Genomic DNA, 18,853 nt, shown 5'->3' with positions numbered 1-18,853 from the left:
CGTCAGCGTCGTAAGCTCCTATGTCACATCGTGCGGTCTCACGAGTTGATGTAGAGCCTCGCAATCTTCTCGATCCACTCGTAGTTACTCACAAGTTTGATCCCAGTCTCATGATCCACTCGATCCACTCGTGTTTACTCGCGAGTTTGAAACTCTTCTCACGATTGAGTGGTCTTTGCGGCGTTGTTTGTTGATTAGCTACCTGTGTGCGCTTGCTTTAAACTATAATTGGCGATTGGTCTCATTCACGCACACAGTGTAATACAGCTAATACAGTAATTCATTGTTTCAGTTCTCACAGAGGCTTGCGCAACACAAGCATACGTCAAAAGTATAACCCGATACAACCCGACGCTACACGGCACGACAAAATCCAACACAAAATGACACGATGCGGCACAAAACGACACACAAAACGACACGACGTAAGATTATAAGGTTGAAAATCGTACGGTAACTGTAACGTTAATAATCGAATGTAATAAACAACCTTCACTGTGAAAAGAAACCGGCTTAAAACAAAAGGTGGTAACTGCTTTAAAATTTTACCAGATTAAGTACTTAAATTTACGTATGGGACGTACTTTATCGGAGTGTCACCCTTTTAGTACTCCGCCCTCTTATAATTCCATATTGGATTACACCTCCTTACCACTTAAATGTCACACGATTGTGTATACGTAGCTAGTAGCTTAGACGGGGTACTTAAAATTAATCACGTTAATTGGTTCAATGGTCATACATTCACGGGTCAGCCGCACACGAAAAAAGTCGTACAACTGCATGATATCATGAGTCCGTTGAGCTCATCCCCTTGTCGCCAGCACCGCAAAGTAGGCTTAGCGATAATCCACTCGTTCGCGGGTGCAAAGTCCATCACGGCAAGTGCGTATCGTCATTTTTGTCACTTTGACGACTGGGCTCTCCTCGTGGTGGACGAATTAGCTAATTTACAAGATAAATAGAGGTGCCTACATTGGGTATATTCCCGGATCGCCATCTCTTGGTCCGCTTGGGAGTGGGCGGTGAATCGGGAGCAGGCGTCGGCTCACATGGCGCCGACGACCAACATGACCGACAATCCTGAGCCCAAGGGCAAAGGCATTAGCTCGCGCTTTTCGAACATTTTGTGTCGTTCTACTCGTTCTATTTCTGATTTAACTGACATACACGAACCATTCATATTGAGCCCTGTTTCGATCCCAGTCGCTGTTACCGAGTTAAATAGTCGTAGCTCAAATAATTTGGTTTACGGACCAATCACCTCTAAGTCCTCTTCCCCTTGCGGGTCAGCAAGAGATGCAAGTTCTCCGTCATCCTGAGCGTGCTCCGTGGATGCTTCCTCCTTGGCCACGATTTCCTGGGCAGGTTGCATCTCCACATCTCGAACCACCTCGACCTTCATTTCGTCGGCTTGTGGCCTGATCTCCGTCACAGCTTCGTCCGCCTCGTCCGCCTCGGGAGGTATTTGTTCAGCCAACTCCCCTTTGCCATCTTCGTCCTTGCTAAGTGGCAACCTAGGGCCACGATATTTCTACAAATGACTCTTGTTCTTTGCCCATCTTTCGCATCGTTCAACCACAGCTCGGTAGATCTCCCCGCGCGAACTGGCTTTGGCCGGGGTGAGTAATACAAAGAACGGTACGCCAAACACTGTACTGCGTTGAGCCTCGGAGATGTGGAATCCAGGTAGCAGGAATGGGGCGTTTGGGTCGGGTTTGGGAGGAGGCTTTGGTTTAGCGCCAAATGTAAACGAGGACGTTTGAGGACGTTTGGCTATATATTTGACGGGAACGGGAAGTTCGTATACGACTAGGGTATATTTCTTGGTGAGTTCGGTCAAATTCACATAGTCGTCGTAAAACTTGTAGAATTTATGCAACCATACTTCCGCCGCAAGGAACTACAAACGAGTGAGCAAAACGAAACTAATCAGTAGTTATGCCAAGCCAAAAGTTTATTGAGTAAGAAAAGTGCTCGATTGAATAAACATAAACCAAGTTTGCGAGTAAATGATAGTAACAGATTCAAATGGTCGAGTGGGCAGACGGTGCCGTCAGGGTGGCGTGCGTGGCCCAGCATACGCGAAATCATACGCTAGATGCGTGAATCTTTGATTGGATAACACACAGGAGATAGAGCCCTACTCTGGAAGTGATAGAATGTAGTGATAAAAAGTGTCAATTTGAGGCATATAGCATACGGATGGCCAAGGCAGAAAGGAAAGGCGGTATACGAGTCAGAGAGGCGCTTGGAAAGCGAGGTGTGATAGGACAGCTTTGAGGGCGGGTATAGAGCTCGTAACAGTACCATTGGATTAATGCACAAAGAAAAGAATCTGAGTCGGGAAAGAAGCATCCACAGCACAGATCGAAGCAGAAGAGGAACGCAGCTTGGGCGGGAGAAAGACCAGGAGTACTCACATTTTCTGCCTCAACCCCAAACCATTTGGCAAACAGCTTCTTCAGGTATCCATAGTTCGAGTCCTTCGGAACCTCGATTTCGATGGCCAGCGTACGTTTTCTTGCATCCCAGGGAACCTAATGAATGATGTGCCGCCATGTTTTTGTCACAGGCAGAGGAAGTGTGAGATACATAAAGGGACCGAATGTGATTGAGATCTGTACGAGGAATGCAATGAGTACTTTAAACAGAGACGTGCACAAATCATTCTCTAGCCTAATGCAAGAACAAACCACGCGAGGTAAAAGGGTTAAACTCACTTTGCTACATTCGGGGTATACAAGCATGCTCTTGTACACACTCTGAAAGAGATCAACGATTATGCTTTTGTTTCGCTTCTTGTACCCTTCCCAGGTCTCCTTTGCAACCGCCTTTTCGTCACCGCCTTCTTCTGGCCATTCGGGTTTCTCAACGTATGGGTTCTTGAGCACTCGATTCAAGTCCTCGTGCAATCTGCCCAACAAGAACCCGAGAAACTGTTGGGTATCATGCTGTTGATAGCCTGAAAACGCAGGAGCAAATTTTCCCAAGGTATGTTTAAACTCTCTTGGCGCATACGAGTATGTGGCGTTGTCCTACCCATAGCTCTTTGTCGCAGGCTTGGCGGATGAGTTGGGGGATGGATATAGGTGGTGGAGAAGGGCGCCAAGGACCTTAGCGTTTTGACCCTGCGTGCCGAGAGGGTTATCGTGGTTTGGCTCTTGCTTATAAAGACCAGAAAGGAAGTATTCCTTGAGTTCGGGAATATGGGTCAGGCACTAGAGCGCGGAATTCATAAAACAAGTATAGCCGCTGGAATGTGATAGGTTGGCATAGGATATACAATGAAGAAAAAGTACAAAGAGAAAAGAAGCCCGCATCATGCTGATTATTGAAACGGGAGAGTGAAATTGCCGGGAGTAATGCCAAGCAATAATCTCGCAAAAACGCATATCAAACAACAGATTGGAGAGTGGATAAATGGGTGAAGTAAAGTTCGTACCGGCTGAGGACAAACAGAATAAAAATATGAGATGGGATATCCATTGTATATCAGGGGCAATGCAAACGTATTGGAACTTGAATTAGGGTGGAGACTCAAAACAATCGGATAAACAACCCAGTACTCACAGATTTTGCAAACCCGCGGTCCCTCGCTGTACCGCTGGGGCCGGGCTTTGCCTCTAAACGTGCTCGTAAGCGTACTTTTCAGAGTCAACATGACGCTCGAGTGGTGACCGCCTTGCTCTTGTTCGCATCGTGAGATGCTTGAACTTTGCTAAAATAGTCTGAACCTTTGCCAAAGAGTGGACCAGGTTCAGGCGCATCGTCAGGGGCTATCTCATCACCAGAAATGGGATTGGAGAGGATAGCAACAGTCTTGGCTGCATCAGGAAATGTGCTTTCCAATTTTGCGACCTTATATGCACTTATAACGTATAATTTATGTCAAATCAGTACATGGCATGCGTTGCTTGAAGAAATTGAATATATTTGATTGTACATATTGTTGTGGGGAGCGTGAATTTTACACCTTGCGAAGGCACACCTTTCGGTGGTAAAGTGTCAACCTCTTCCAGACTGTTGACGCCTGTCGTATGACAGGCGCCAACTCCCTGTCTAAGATATACCGCAGCCACTTTGCCCTACCAACGGACCCGAATGTGTTCTCCAATGTATCAGCCACCCTCGACACGAGTGTTTTGTAAATTGGTCTTTCTATTCCGCCGAATGACTAGTTTGCTTCCTCATGTGGACCCTCCCAGGGCTGACGTGCTGTTCTTGGCTGTATATGCTCTATTTGCTATGTTGCACTGTTCAAACCCCCGCTCTCAGATGTAGCATCCAAAGGTATGTCATACAAGATGCCCCTTTGGGGCTGTAAGTTCCACGTATACCAACTAATGGGCCAAAACAGTTTTTTACCCTTTTGCTTACCAGTAGATTATTTCACCACCTACCCAGCTTGATACACAGTCCAAACTTTGGCACTCTTTTAGGACACAAAGAAGTAGATTGTAACATGTCTTATATTATTGTGTATATACGCGTAGTAAACATATGGGAATGAAGCAAAGGCATGTATTGAAGGATAGTGCTATTTCAAATGAGCCTCTTGGAACTTGCTTACTTCAGATTGTGCGTCTTCAACGTTGCTACTCGCAAATTCGGCCCGCATGCGTTCAATCATGCTGATTCTGCTCAAGTCAGGATTGCAACAAGCATGCTGTGCATCAGAGAAGACTTGACTGGGGATTTGCCACGTTAGCATCAAAACAAGATAACAAAGAGTGCAACAGCAACGTACTTATCCCACCATTCCAGCAACTCATCCGTGGCCGCCCGGAAAGTGGGGTCATCCAAGTACTCCAGGTTTTAAGGTGACTTAGGACATGTCCTAACACATCCTAGGCTATTTACATAAGCCATAAGTACATAGGATCCCCCATCTTCATCACACAGAGGTTTGACTTAGATGAGACCAGACTTAAATGAGTGGTTAGATGTACTGGGTTAGGAAATCACTTTGACTACTTCTGTATTTGGGAAAGAGTTAGCATGGCGTACCTGGTATGCCCTTGGAAGCACCACCCAGTACAATAGCACACCAGCTACACCATGTGTGACTAACAGAGTGCTGGCGTACCCAGTCTGCTATGTGTGACTTGGGGAGTTGGCACACCTGGTCCGCTATGTGTGACTCAAGGCATGTTGGCGTACCTGGTCTGCCATGGGTGACTTAGGATGGGTGACTTAGGGCATGCTAGCGTACCTGGTTTGCTAGCACTCTCTGAGTCATATGTGGCCAACAGGGTTTGCCACATATGACTCAAGGAGCGCTGGTGGACTGGGTACGCCATGTGTAACACAAAGAATGCTCATGAACCTGTGATGCTGCAGGCAAGACAGCATTGAAAAAGCACACCATGTGTGCAGCTTGCAAAGAAGCATACTGGGTACGCCATCTTGCACCCAAGTGTCAGGTTCTTGAGACATTTCTGCTCACCTTGTTATTGTTTGTTGTCATTTCAATGATCTTACAGCACTGCAGCACATCCATGTGTGGCTTCTAGAACGCCTTGAGGCTTAGTACACAAGTTGCACTGCCTTGAGGCTGACTCAATTTGTGCCCTAGCCCTAGGGCATGGGGCCAGCGGACCTGGTACGCTACTATTGCGGACAAGACTGAGATCTCATTAGTACTACCAATTCATTTCTTTCACAATGAGCACAGTGCTGGGGCTGAACGTGTTGATTAGAATATGTTGATACAATAAGGAGATCATCACACATTGGTCTCAGAGAAAGTATAGAAAATGTTCTTCCAACATTTGCACTCACACAACGCTCTCAGTAACCCCCCTCCCCCACTTGTATTATTATTTTTATTATTTTTCTATCAACGTGCCTGCTGTAAACATGTGGCTTGTTCCTCTTGTCTACCATCTGTCCTTTGAGGCCAATCTGCCCTCAGCCACCAACAACATCTGGGATGTGTTCCCATTCAACAACGCCAACTTCTGCAGCCGTTTTGGGCTTGCCAAAGGAAAGGGTCTTTCAACTCCACTGGAAGGGGCTATAGGCAATCAATTTAGTGAAGAGATCAAGCTTAAGTGGCCAGCAAAAGCTGCTGGCACCAAACACTTTCTTCAATGGCTTGACAAGGAGATGAGGCAATGGTTCACAGTGCAACAATCCAAAACTGGGGGTCAAACTAAAGCAAAAGGCAAGAAAGGTAAAGGTAAGGCAAGGCAACAAAGTAGCAATTCCAAGACTGACTCCAAGGACAAGCTTGACAAGATAGGTGCCCCTATCAATAAATTACAAGCAGGCTGGAAGCACAATGCTCCCAAGACCAATTTCAAGGATTGGGACTGGCTCATTGCCCACGCATTTGGTGCACTGGGCAGCCTCTTTGAACAGCTCCAGGCACTGATGAAGGAGTTTAGCTGCAACGCCAAAACCGTGCATAAGGTTCAACGGTTTGAAAAGGCATATTTCTATTTCTCATATTTACAGTTAACAATTAGTAACACATTAGTAAATAGATCAAGAGATGCTGAAGGGACAACAAGCCCTTCAGGGAGGCCAACGTGGCAACCAAGACTGGGTTCAATCAATATTGGAACAACGCTTGGAAGAGCATTTGTCTTGCGCTCTTTGGGTCAGATGCTTTGCAACTAAACGTTGTTGACAAGAAGAAATCACAGGTTGCAAAAGCCATATGCTATTGTTTATTTGAGAATGACGTCTGTTTGCTGAAACGCATGGTCAAGAGAAGCCACACAACCAAGGAAGAGCTTGAGAGGGTGTTATGGATATGACATTTCTTCATTAATCTGTACTTATTTTATTAATTACACTAGTAATCTTACAGTAAACAAATGAGATAAAGATGCAAACTAAGGTTTTCAAGGTCCCTCTACCCAATAGTGACCTTTACAAAACCTATAAACCTCTGGAATACCCTCAATATGCAATGCCTTTTGCATATATGCTGTTTTCTCACTCATTTAAATATATATTAATCCAGCTGAGTAGATAAACAGTAACAAGTAATATTTCTCTTGTTTGTAGTATTTATTATTCAAGATTCTATCTTGTGGCTACACACAGAAATATTCAGGGTCCCCCCTGTTGCATAGGCAAGTGCTCTGGCGCTTAATCAGCCCTTAAGTGCCAACGCACTAAATGTGCCTTTTCTCCATCACCCGGGCATCCCACACTGCCAAATTGCTTGCGCTTAGGTGTGCATGTTTGTGCGCTCCAGAACGCTGGGTCAAACTCCCAAAACAGAGAACATTTGGCAGAGTTATGCCCCATTTACTGTAAGTACCCAATGCAGTGGTATTCTACCTTTGGGACTATTTACTCCAAGGATGAAACACTTAGCCTTGGGACATCTAAGGACCCACACAGGTAAATAATGCCTTGGGGCAAACATTGCCTTGGGGCAAATATTAGGATCTGTTGTTTGTTTACTATGTACCAAAGTATTGGCTCCCTCAAGTGTTTCAGTTGCCACATATACCTCCTGTACCCCCTCTTGGTATCAATCATGTATATACTTGTTTGTGCGCCTTCTCAGGGTATAAAAGGACCCTGTGAAGACGCTTCTAATGCATCCATTTATCCACTCTTATATATTGACATATACACACAAGCCTTTAACAGCTTATCTGCGCATTTACTTTAGTGATTGACTCACTGTAAATAGCATAGGAGGTTATTGGGCACACTAAGACCATAGGCCAGTCCCAACAGACACAGGGTAACCTATTAGTGTACTTACTGCAACCCTGTGCCCCTTGACTGTCACATTTGTTGAGTTCAACATTGAGTATAGTGCAACAATACTGTAAGGATTGTTGTGATTGAGTGATAGTGTTTCAATCCACCATACCCCCATACTGTAGATAGCTTTATCTACAATATCTCATAAATCCTAGATATATTTTAGGTAAACCCCATAAGTCTTAAGTCTTACTTAAGCATATATAAGTCCTATACTTATTAGGCAAATCCTATAAATCCTGTACATTAGTCAGGTAACCCTCTTACTTAAGGTACTATCCCAGAGACCTTAAGTATACATACCCTTAGTCACTTAGGCTTAAATAACATTAGTCTAAGGTACTATACATAACCAACCACCTGCACTTCATAGTTGCTAGACTATTTGTTAGGAGTTGTTATTCCTGATAACCTAGCCTATATTGTGCATATATTCTGTGCATATATTCTGATTCTTAATACTAGTTCTTAGTTATTCCCATATACCTTTTGTATATAGTAATTCTTTCTTACTCCTGTACTTACACAACTCTTAACACCTGGTGCAGTTTCTTTGGGGCTTAAATAAATATAGGATACAAGCTTATATGGAAGGATGAAGAGGCTGGTGAGTGTTTACATTTCTAATGACTACAGCATTGTATACTGCGGCTAACATGTTACAATGGAATCTAGGACTAGATAATAGTAGTAAAGACATGGAAGAGCCCCAAAAATATCTTTTTCCAAAAATAGGCAAGCATCCGGACATGAAGCTCAATGTTGTACCAAAACCATCAGGTACTAATGGAAGGAAATTCTTCCAAGTCTGGAAGATTATTGGGATAATGCAGAAGCAAGAGCAATACTGCAAGGTATGTACCAAATCTTTCAACATTTATTCATATGTTTGTAATGTACTCATGTTTGCACCCACAATTAGAAGGTTCTCAAGACATACTTGTATCTTGAACCATCTGTCAACATGGCCAAGGCAAAAGGTAACAATGATAAGGGACCCATCAGGAATGCAATTTGCAAAGTACAACTTCACTATCTACACTTTACTTTGTATGGTGTTATCTGACACAACATTCTGATACAGGTCATATTCAAGCTTCCAGAGTTTGCTCCATTTGATCAATACAACTATTGGCCCCTTGACTCTCCATGCCTTGCTGTTCTCAAATCAACAAGCCAGTGGCTAAGGGCTACAGTCAATGGTCACAAGCCAGGAAGAAGGCACAGGAGGCCACTGAGAAAAAGGATGCTTTACAAGTGGCCACTACCCCAGACAAACTCCCCACCCCCAATAGGTCTACTGAATCACTGGTAGTCTCTGTGGCAGCCCTAAATTCCCCAACCTTCCCAGCCCTCCTAACTACCCCAACCACCCCAACTGCCCCAACTGCCCTGACCAACACAACCGCAATTGCTCTAAGTGAACTGGCAACTTTGAAACCACAGCAACCAAAGCCCAAGGACATGCCAAATTGCAGGCTAAACGTAAACAACAACCCTGCTTCTATGGAATATATACCAAGTGACAGGCTTGTGGATACTGGTACAGTAAATGACCCTAATAGCAACATATTTTTCAAGAGGGTTGTGGACAATGAGACTGGGTGTAAGTGTTTAAGGGAAAATGCAAGTAACAGACCAGGAAGTAATGTTAACAATATAGATGACCCTTAGTTTGGAGATGCAATGGACAGCAGCTTCCAGGCACTCATACTTTTGGATGAACCTGATGGTGCAGACAACAACAAGGAGTTAGCAGGGAATTTTAGCTTTATGAACTTAGACCTGGACCATGGTATGTCTACCAAGTCATACATATACTCCCCTAACATTGATTTTACTTACAGATGACAAGCTTGAAGACCCTGCTAACTTACATATAGACCTCCTGCTACCCACTGCTATGTTAACACCATCCATTAATTGCTCATGTGTCCATCCTTTTGGCCTAATTGCTCCCCCTTGCAGGCAGCTTGTCAAGGCTTCTGCAGTTACAGAGGCTCTCAGCACTTTGACCTCAAACCCTCACCGTTCTGTCCTCTCTACTGCTTGGGAAGACACTTCACTCCATCACCAATCATCCACCATGCCAATGCACTTGGCAGCTCCTTTGAAAACTGTTCCACTATCCCCCGTATTCTCTCATCATTTGTCCACCACTATATCTGCACCTCAACAGCACTCTACCACCCATATATTCACAGGGGTATCATCTGCAGTCCTAGCTGAGCTTTCCACTCTTCCTGCACCTATTTTGGCTACACTCAGTATTGCACTTCAAGCTGAGGTTGCCTTGTTCAAAGCTTGCTCCACTGCACCTACTTGTACCTCCAACTCTGGGCCTGGACCCACATTAATTTTGTCTCATGATCTGGCCAAGCCGCCAGCCAAGGTTACAATTGCTGAAGTAATGCCTTGGCCTGTGACTATTGACAAGCCATTTGATGACAATGCTTACCTTAGCAACAAGCCCAGTGCATTGGAAACCAACCCCTCAGTCAAGCCCAACCGTTCATTTCCAACCAGCCTCCTAGACAAGGAGAGCCCCATTGTGAAGGTAACAGATAATGGGATGGAAGCAGGGATTAAAACAAGGACCAAGCGTAGCCAGCCCAGCCCCAAGGAGTTTGCCAGTGCCCCCAACGCAGTCAATGAGGGGACAAAGGGGGTATTAGGGAGGAATTCAGCCAGAGTAGAGAAGAGCAGGCCAGGGAGAAACGCAGTAACCACGGCAGGCAAACAGGTAGGTTTTTCATAGGCAATTTTCATACATCTAACCAACTCTTCTCCTCTAGTCTGACAACACATTCCCAAAAAGGGCCACTTGCAGCACAACTGCAGGAAAGAACAGAGCTAGCAGGAAGTGATTTTATAGCAATCTCCAGCTATCAGTGCGGAATGCCCGTACGGCAGTATGTGTGAACGCTTGGAGCCTCATAATATACAAATGGTTTAGTTTCTATTCCTTGTGTTTCTCATCCATTCCGTATGTCTTGCAACCTAATTAATAACAGTTTTTATGACGCATATATATCCTAATAGTGTATGCAGAGCCATCAATATCCAACGACGGTACTAAAACAAACTGAAAACGGAACTGAAAACAGAACTGAAAAGTAGTACAAGGAGCTACTTAGACATTGAAGAACAGCCCCCAAATTGGTTAATTAAGTTTGCTACGCACTCTAAAGTGGCTCCTTTTTAATAAAATCAGTTCCGGTCAAGCTATGGGTTAGTCCTGACGCGGGCAAAAGTAAATCTCGAAGAGCCTGATGACAGTCCCGACGGAACTCCTTAAGACATTTGGGACTGACTTGGCTCGAAAGAACTGTTTCACAACTGCTATTTGCTATTTTGTAATTCCAACCCAAAAGGCTCCTTTTTGGAAAACCTTGGACCTGATTACAGTCCATTGGCAGCTTGGACAGAGTTGATGCGAAGTCCGGGGAATAAGCTTGTTCTGTACTAGAAGGTAGTACCCCGACTTCCCACAGTGATCATGACCCAAGACCTACCAGCCACGTCGTTCAGAAGACCTCCCGCATCTTACTTGGTGTATAACAGGTCTGCTCTCATTCCTTCTAATACATGCAGCCGGACACTATGACCGCCCGATGGAGAAGCTCTCAGACTACGCTATCACATCCTACACCCCTACTCTCGCCGCATTACTACCGAGCAGCCGCGCTTGCTCGACATCCTCACCCAGCCTGCTTACCGTGGGTCAAGCGGCTACACCCAACATGAATCTCTTGCCTGGAACAACCACCGAACTAGCCAAGATCAAGGAGCGTATCCCTTCAGGAATCAGCTGCAAGCAACTGGACGGCGAGAGCGCCCAGGTTTTGAGCGTACTCGATGCGATGAAGAGTTACTCATGCGTTCACCTAGCCTGCCATGCACATCAGAACCTAACTCACCCAACCGAGAGCAGGTTTTATCTTCATGACGGCACTCTCACCCTTCGTGACATCATGCAACAATCGTTCAAACACAAGCATCTCGCGTTTCTCTCTGCGTGCCAGACTGCCAAAGGAGACAACGGGCTTCCTGACAAAGCAGTGCATCTAGCCTCGGGGATGCTGATGGCCGGGTATCCGAGTGTAATTGCCACGGTGTGGTCGATAGCTGACGTCCATGCTCCGACGATCGCTGATGAGGTATATGCTCGGCTGATGAAAGAAGGGAGTATTGGGCCAGGTGATACTGCTAGGGCGCTTCACTATGCCGTAGCAAAGCTGCGAGAGCAACTGAGGCCTAAGGACTTTGTGCTCTGGATGCCGTACATTCATATCGGAATCTAGGCAAGTTGACGGATTGAGAGACCTATAATCATCATCACTTACTCTATAATTCTAGCAGTTGGCTGCAAGAGTTGAGTTACGCGAAACGCTAACGTTTATGTTTTTTTTTCTGTTTGTTTGTTTTTGTCTTGAGGATGGTCTCATCTGGTATCAAAAAATCTGCACACGACTTACTTAGCCCCCCGCCTTTGTGGCTCTCTTGCCCCATGTGCATATGAAACTGTATTTTTGTGTGCATTTGTGACACGAAATTGTATATGTGTAATTCTCTCTTCTCCTTTCCGGAATCTAAGGCCGTTAAACTGTGCACTACACAACATGCAAGGTATCTCGGGCCATATGTATCGAGAAGCTGGAGTAAATTGACACCTAAGGAAAATCAACCAGAATAGAAGAGAGAGCAAAAGAGCAAAAGAGCAAAAGGAACACGACTTACTTCAGTGCTACTACAGCTCTATGGGATGCAGAGGCCTCTCGGCGGCCAGTTCCAGTACGCACTATCTATGGAGTGTACCACTTCGCATATCCTAGCAAAAACGATAATAAGTTATATATGTGAGCGAATTGGAAGCCGCGTGTGTATACCTAAGGCCCATACTCAGTTCTTCCGAATATAATTTCTTGGCTGTGTGCTTGTGAACTGCCAGAAACCATAGTTATGTGAAGAGGATATCCCCATCTACGCTAGCTCTATACCCCTTGAGGTTGGATTATTGACCTTGGCGTGTCGAGTATTAGAGGCTGCATGAGACGCACGGCGGCAAGAAATCAGGTCGGGTCAAAACGAAGGAAGATTGGTAGAAAACATGATAACAGAGCATAACGAGGCTCGGTGCGACACTTGGATCATCTATTTGCAAGGGCTGAGCGACATACCCAAGATTTAGCCATGAGGATTTGTTGTTTTGGTTCATCGTTCAGCAGGTCGACGGAAGTGAATTTAGGTCCGGCGTTATCTGAGTTGGGTGAGCATATAGCAGAGGGATAAATTCATAGCATATCACACTTGAGAGTTCTTTGTCGGTATCCTTCTGATGCTGCATGGGAAGTCGTCAACTCCTTTGGGACGCAAGTCGACCCAACCAAGATTCGGCGCTTACTGCATCCGTGGTTGTCAGCTTGGTGACCCCGCTTCCTACTTATCCTTTGCCTACACTGGAGATCACTCTAAAGTATCCAACGCGTATGCTATGCGTATCCGCCGGCGGATACGACCAGATTGAGAATGGCTACTGCTGAGCGACGGGGTCCGTGCGCCCGACGTCCGATCATTGTTTGTGACGGGGCTTATCTCATGGTCCAAGACTTGATCCCGACCACCGATATCACTCAAATCACACGTTTTATTCCGCTGCATGTAAACTATTAAAGACAATGGAATACACTGATGAAACATACGCTCTTGCAAAGGATAAAGCAAAAAAAGGTGTATATTAGGACTCAATGGTACGCAATGGTATCAAACATTCATAGCTAACATATCACACAGACCAAACGGGGGATTCGATCTGTACTCCGGTTGGACAGGGAATCTTGCTACTGTGCAGGACCCAGGCGCATAGATCTGGTGACACGGAACAGGACCAGCAAAATTACCGGGTGCTGGGGCCGATGTGGAGGAGGACTGCATCATCTGTGGCGAGAGCCTTTCCTTCTCCTTTCGACTTCCTGGCGAAAAGCCTCATATTGTTCCCGAGTGTGGACATGCCTTGCACGAGGTGCATCCTCTTGTTCTCAACTGCTGTGTGTTCTGCTTACATTTCCCAGGCATGCTTTACCGCAGTCTATGGCCAGGTGAACCAGTCACGGATGGAAGCACTGCCGCGCAAGAATCTGGGAGTGTGTGGGGTCTGTCGCAAGCCTATCCGGGTTGGAGATGGAGACGGAGCCAAGTCGAACAGTTAGTCGGATTAATTTCTTTTTTTCTCGGCGCTGATGGGAAATAGAATTGGCCGCGCTGACCGGAATGGGCGATAAAAATGCGACCTCGATGTTTCCTGGCCGAGAGCAGACACCCGGACCTTTGCGCTACACACCAACACCTCGAGCTGCACCCACCCCTGCCCCCCATGACCCCACCGACGACGACCCACTGGAACCCCCCACCAATGCTAGTGTTCGCTCAGGTGGCAGCGCCAGCTCGGATTACGTCGTTGCTCCCTCTATATCCGTCCGCTCAGAGTTCCCATCGATTACCCGCACCCATGAACCCACACAGAGCATCACATGCCCCATTACCGTCGAGCTGCCCAGTCGCCGAGGAAGTGCCCCCGTACCAGGTCCGGTCATCACAGCCCCGCAGCGATACACCACTCCTCCGCCCACCGGTGACGCACCCGGTCCATACAGCTACAACGCCACACCCCCTACCAACACCCCGTTCGCCCGAGTAGCCGAAGACCTGCAAAACAGACTAGTGGACTGGAAGGGTCACCCGATGGACGCACTCGGCCACTTGCAAATGTTCGACATTCTGTCTGTGCGCCGAGATTCGCTTGTGAGGGAGTTCTACGTATATCTGTTCAAGGAAGCTATCATATGCGTGCTGGAAGAGAAGAAGAAAACCCTCGGCCGGCTATTGCAAACTGGCTCTGACGCTGGGTCATTTGATGGCTCTTCGCTTGCGAGCGGGGCAACCTCTCCTGGTCCGTTTGGTTCCAAGTCGGTTCTGCGCCTCAAGGGTCGGATATACATTCGTCATATCAAACGGCTATTGGACACTTCGGTCGCGGGCGAGCTCAGTCTGACGATTGATATGGAGGACGAGCGACTGGAGTCATTTATCCTCATATTCCGCGATCACTCGTCCCTCGAGAACTGGCGCGCAACCATCCAAGGCCTTGTCAATGCCCAACGAGCGGCAAACAACATCCAGATACAAGATCTCGTCGAATTTGGTGGGGCGGCTCAGGCTGGAGGAGAAGGGACGAGGGCGAGGAGTGCAGCGACGACGGCGTCGAGCATTGGTGCGGATTCGCTACTCCATTCCGGACAACGGTCCACGCTCAGTTCCACTGCCTCTTCCGCAGGCGGCGGGTACCCTTCGTACTCCAAGTCTCCGGAACCGTATGTGCATGTTGCCCCCCATGTCAGTACCGGGCCGTCCAATGCTTTGCCGCCTCTACCCCATGGACCGATGGACGTTATCGCCGTGGTCTCCCTCCCTCCCCCCTCAGCCAACCCGTCAACCGCACAGCTCAAACATAGGGTGATTCGCAATGCGCTCGATTTCCTTGTCGCTTCGCTCGGTCCGAGGGACCGATTCGCGCTGGTCACCTTCCAAGTCGGCAAGTCCGGACGAGTACGCAAGACCCCGTTCCTGTCGATCGGCCGCCCTGGCTCGGTCACCCGTCTATCGGGATTCATCGAATCGATGGCGAACCCCCCACCAGACAACTCGGACGAGTTCTCGGTCACGTCCGCCAAGGACGAGATAGTCGACGTCGTGACTGCGGTCAACCACGGACTGGACACGGTCCTGCAGCGAAAACAAAGGAACCCGATCAGCGGGATGGTGCTCGTATGCGATGCGTCGGACACGTCTCGCAAGCCGCAGATGGACTTGCTCATGGCTCGAACGGAAGCCGCGTCGCTCCCGATCCATTCGTTTGGGTACGGCAAGAGCCACGACCCCGGTCCGTTATGGCTGATATCGAACGCGACGGGCGGGAGCTATACGTTTGTGCGCGACTGGTACGAGCTGCAGGACTGCTTGGCCGGGTGCGTGGGCGGGATGATGTCGATCGGGGTCATGAACTTGCGGATGCATGCCAAGGTGCTCGACCACTCGAGGTTCAGGATCAAAAAAGTGGCAGGGGTCGGCGGCGCGGTGGTCGCCAGCTCGGGACTGGACGTAGACGTGACTCTGCCGGCGCTCCGGTTTGGCGAACGGCGCGAGCTCATTGTGGAGCTCGAGCTGGACAACCGTGCACCCCTGGGCGGGTCGTCGCATCATCGGGAAGAGTCCATGTCGGCGACGGACGCGTTTGTGCAGCGCATGGGGCTGGGGATCGACGGGCTCTCGCTTTCGGATGCGGCGCTTGGCGAAGGGATGATGGATGCGATGATCGACGAGGCTCCGGTGTTCGAGGTGGACGGCGGGTTCTTTGATCCTAGCACCGGGAAGACCGTGACGCGACTGGGCCATCCTGTGCTCCTCACGTTGGCAATTAACCCGCCAAACGAGCGGACTATGCAGCAACCGTGGTCGGACGCATCGATTGTACGAAGGCGGGCGGAGTTGCTGTCGCACCAGATGATCATGCGCGCGATTGTGTTTGTAGGACGACGAGACTTCAACCATGCCATTCAGCTACTCGTCGGTACCCGGACGGCCCTCACGAACATGCTGAACACGTCGCTCCCCCCTCCGACATCCCGAACGACGAGAAAGGAGCTGGTGACGCTGGCAGCGGTGAGGGTGATACAGAGTGCGATGGCGGATGTGAGCGTTCTTATCGATGCGTTGGAGGAGAACCCTGAGGGGTTCGGGCGGGAATGGCGACCGTTTGGTGCGCAGCAGGTCAGACTAGAGTATCATTGCGCTAGAGAAATCGTAACTAATGGATGATCGCAGGCGATGGTGTTCCGAGACCAGCTGAGCTGGACAGGACGAACGACGACTGAAAAGATATTCTGGTGTGCGGATCATTCGATCGAGTTGTTTGGACGGAGCTCCGATTGGGCTGCGTCCTCGTAGTAGTATTAGATGCCTCACTCTCGTTTCTTTTTTTTTTTTTTCTTATTGACTATTGACTCTATTCCTGTGCTGTTGTTTCTATCGACTAGGCCTCTGATAATTCTGCTTTTGTTTTTCTACGTGTGTTTTTGTGTCTAGGCATGCTCCTCTCGTCTCGATCCCGTTTTCTCTCATTTTTCTGCTCCGTTTGAGTGACTTGATTGGAAGTTGTAATATTTTTGGTGAATTAATCCGCTTTTTTCGCCCTGTGATTGTCGATTGTGTGGTGATCCACGGTTGTTTTCCATGATCATAATGACGATGAACATGTGTATTCATATTACATCCTGATGACCGACTTTGTGGGGATTTTCTTCCTGCGAGTTTTTTGTGATCGGCCTGTGCGGAGTGAAATGAAATAGACCGGGTCGGCAATGGGTGACCGGACTCGGCAAAGAATTGACCGGTGCCGGTGATTAACCAAGTCCAACAACCGCTGCGCCGTGCAATCCAATATAAAGGTTCGAGTACTCGGGCGGCATATGCAAGTACTGTAGATGGACCGAATGACTATGCTCAATTGCAAAGTCCTGATAGATACAAATGAACTAGACTCATATGTACTCACCAGACACAAGTTTGCGAGAGAGTTTATGTGGTTTCTTTGTTTATGATGTACGATTGTTCTTGCCGATAGATCCATCGTAGACTACCAATTTCCACAAATCCCTACTCCTATGCCCTTTATCCCAAAATTCTTGTGTCTAAATGCCAGCATGTGTCAAGTCAATTGCAAAGCATACGTGCACTTGTTGACATGAGGTTTTTTTGCTGGCATATTTATGGTTTATATGATGCGGTGACATACGTGATTGCGCATATGTCTATAGATTAATGGCACAATCATATTTTCACTGTATCACTGGTACATCGGCCGAGGATTTTGCCCGGTGAGGCGGTGCAGTTTCTGAATAATCTGTTAGGTCAAGTTCAGCACGACTGATTGATTACCACGGGGCCATCACTCCGTGGCTGAAAGTCTGGTGAGTTTGGATGGGAGTTTGTATCGGTTGAGCAATGCTCCTTGGCACTCAATCCGGATATAGAGCACATTCACGCTGATCGCGAGCTCAGTCTGCAGCTAGTAATATATGTTGACGTTGCCCGTAAGCCATATAATGCGCAAAAAAATTTATGACTGCGATCATTAAAGACCCTTCTTGATGGCCAAGTGGCATAAGGTAATGATTGGTGGGACTCATGTGGGCAATCAGCAGCGCAAGTGAAATAGCTACTGCATGACTCCAGTAACAAGCCAAAAACCGCAATGTGCGTCTGAGAAAATCAGCCTTACCGGTTGACCTGTTGACATTGTGTTTGATCCAATCCACTGTTTGTCAAACAAATAATCTGCCAGATATAGTTATTGTTTCTCATCCGTTGAGTTCTCTTTGGAATAGAAAGTATCTACTATGGCAACACTTAGATAATTTGTTGACCGGTCAAAAATATCATCATTCACAAGGTATACACTACAATAAACAAGGCACAAGCACAAACAAATAACACTCTTCTCCAAGTTAACCAGCGGTTAGGCTTGGATAAACGCTGGCGGCTGTTCTTCTCACTACTTGGCATCCAAGTCTATACCCAATGAGCGTAGGTACATGCCTTGCGGCGGTGGGACATAGTTCACATCTACCACATGTCCTGTCAATCCATTCATCCCATGCACCCTCATCTCTGACCCATATGATCCTGACCCATATGCTCCTGACCCGTACGTTCCAGGCCTGTCCATTACAATTGTGCCCATACCCTGAGTGTTATAGTATGAAAAATCCCTTGAATTTTGTCAGAAAAATCAGGTTTCTGCTTTTTCCTGCAGTCCAAAGTGCATGGAACTTTGTCAGTATGGTCTTTCATCCCATGCGCACCCACCCTGAAACTTTGGTGCAATTCTGTTAAGGTCAAAAATAATCAATTTCTGTTAATTTTATGAGTGCAGCCCAAAGGACCAGTTGCTGACTGGTTCTAGTTGACCTTGCCATTTCTCCTTAATAATAGGTACACACTCTGATAAAAGTAATTTAATCCTGTTGGCAACAAGTCCCAACTTCATACCCTTGCTGTG

At 47.3% G+C, this 18,853-nt stretch overlaps 4 protein-coding genes across 4 annotated transcripts; 3 read left to right on the top strand and 1 right to left on the bottom strand.

Moving 5' to 3' along the window:
* Positions 1 to 971: 971 nt before the first annotated feature.
* RhiXN_04635 (ubiquitin carboxyl-terminal hydrolase) lies at positions 972 to 3,046 on the bottom strand (the record flags this gene model as incomplete). Its single annotated transcript, XM_043324452.1, has 7 exons — positions 972 to 1,114; positions 1,171 to 1,209; positions 1,258 to 1,534; positions 1,580 to 1,903; positions 2,424 to 2,540; positions 2,724 to 2,965; positions 3,022 to 3,046. 7 exons carry the CDS (start codon positions 3,044 to 3,046, stop codon positions 972 to 974), a joined length of 1,167 nt encoding a protein of 388 aa, XP_043176871.1.
* A 2,816-nt stretch (positions 3,047 to 5,862) lies between these two features.
* RhiXN_04634 (uncharacterized protein) lies at positions 5,863 to 6,627 on the top strand (the record flags this gene model as incomplete). Its single annotated transcript, XM_043324451.1, has 1 exon — positions 5,863 to 6,627. One exon carries the CDS (start codon positions 5,863 to 5,865, stop codon positions 6,625 to 6,627), a length of 765 nt encoding a protein of 254 aa, XP_043176870.1.
* A 1,766-nt stretch (positions 6,628 to 8,393) lies between these two features.
* RhiXN_04633 (plasma membrane H+-transporting ATPase) lies at positions 8,394 to 10,604 on the top strand (the record flags this gene model as incomplete). The annotated part of the gene is made up of 7 exons (XM_043324450.1): positions 8,394 to 8,591; positions 8,660 to 8,717; positions 8,918 to 9,343; positions 9,419 to 9,532; positions 9,585 to 9,642; positions 9,706 to 10,480; positions 10,533 to 10,604. The coding sequence occupies 7 exons, from the start codon at positions 8,394 to 8,396 to the stop codon at positions 10,602 to 10,604; spliced, it is 1,701 nt and encodes a 566-aa protein (XP_043176869.1).
* Positions 10,605 to 11,351: 747 nt separating this feature from the next.
* Positions 11,352 to 16,740, top strand: RhiXN_04632 (CHAT domain protein; the record flags this gene model as incomplete). The annotated part of the gene is made up of 5 exons (XM_043324449.1): positions 11,352 to 11,937; positions 13,623 to 13,759; positions 13,809 to 13,941; positions 13,988 to 16,563; positions 16,618 to 16,740. The coding sequence occupies 5 exons, from the start codon at positions 11,352 to 11,354 to the stop codon at positions 16,738 to 16,740; spliced, it is 3,555 nt and encodes a 1,184-aa protein (XP_043176868.1).
* Positions 16,741 to 18,853: the final 2,113 nt, after the last annotated feature.

Source organism: Rhizoctonia solani, chromosome 2, assembly GCF_016906535.1.
Source record: "Rhizoctonia solani chromosome 2, complete sequence".
Classification (NCBI taxonomy): Eukaryota; Fungi; Basidiomycota; class Agaricomycetes; order Cantharellales; family Ceratobasidiaceae; genus Rhizoctonia; species Rhizoctonia solani.
The sequence above is the reverse complement of the archived record's forward strand: the minus strand, read 5'-3'. Positions and strand labels throughout refer to the sequence as shown.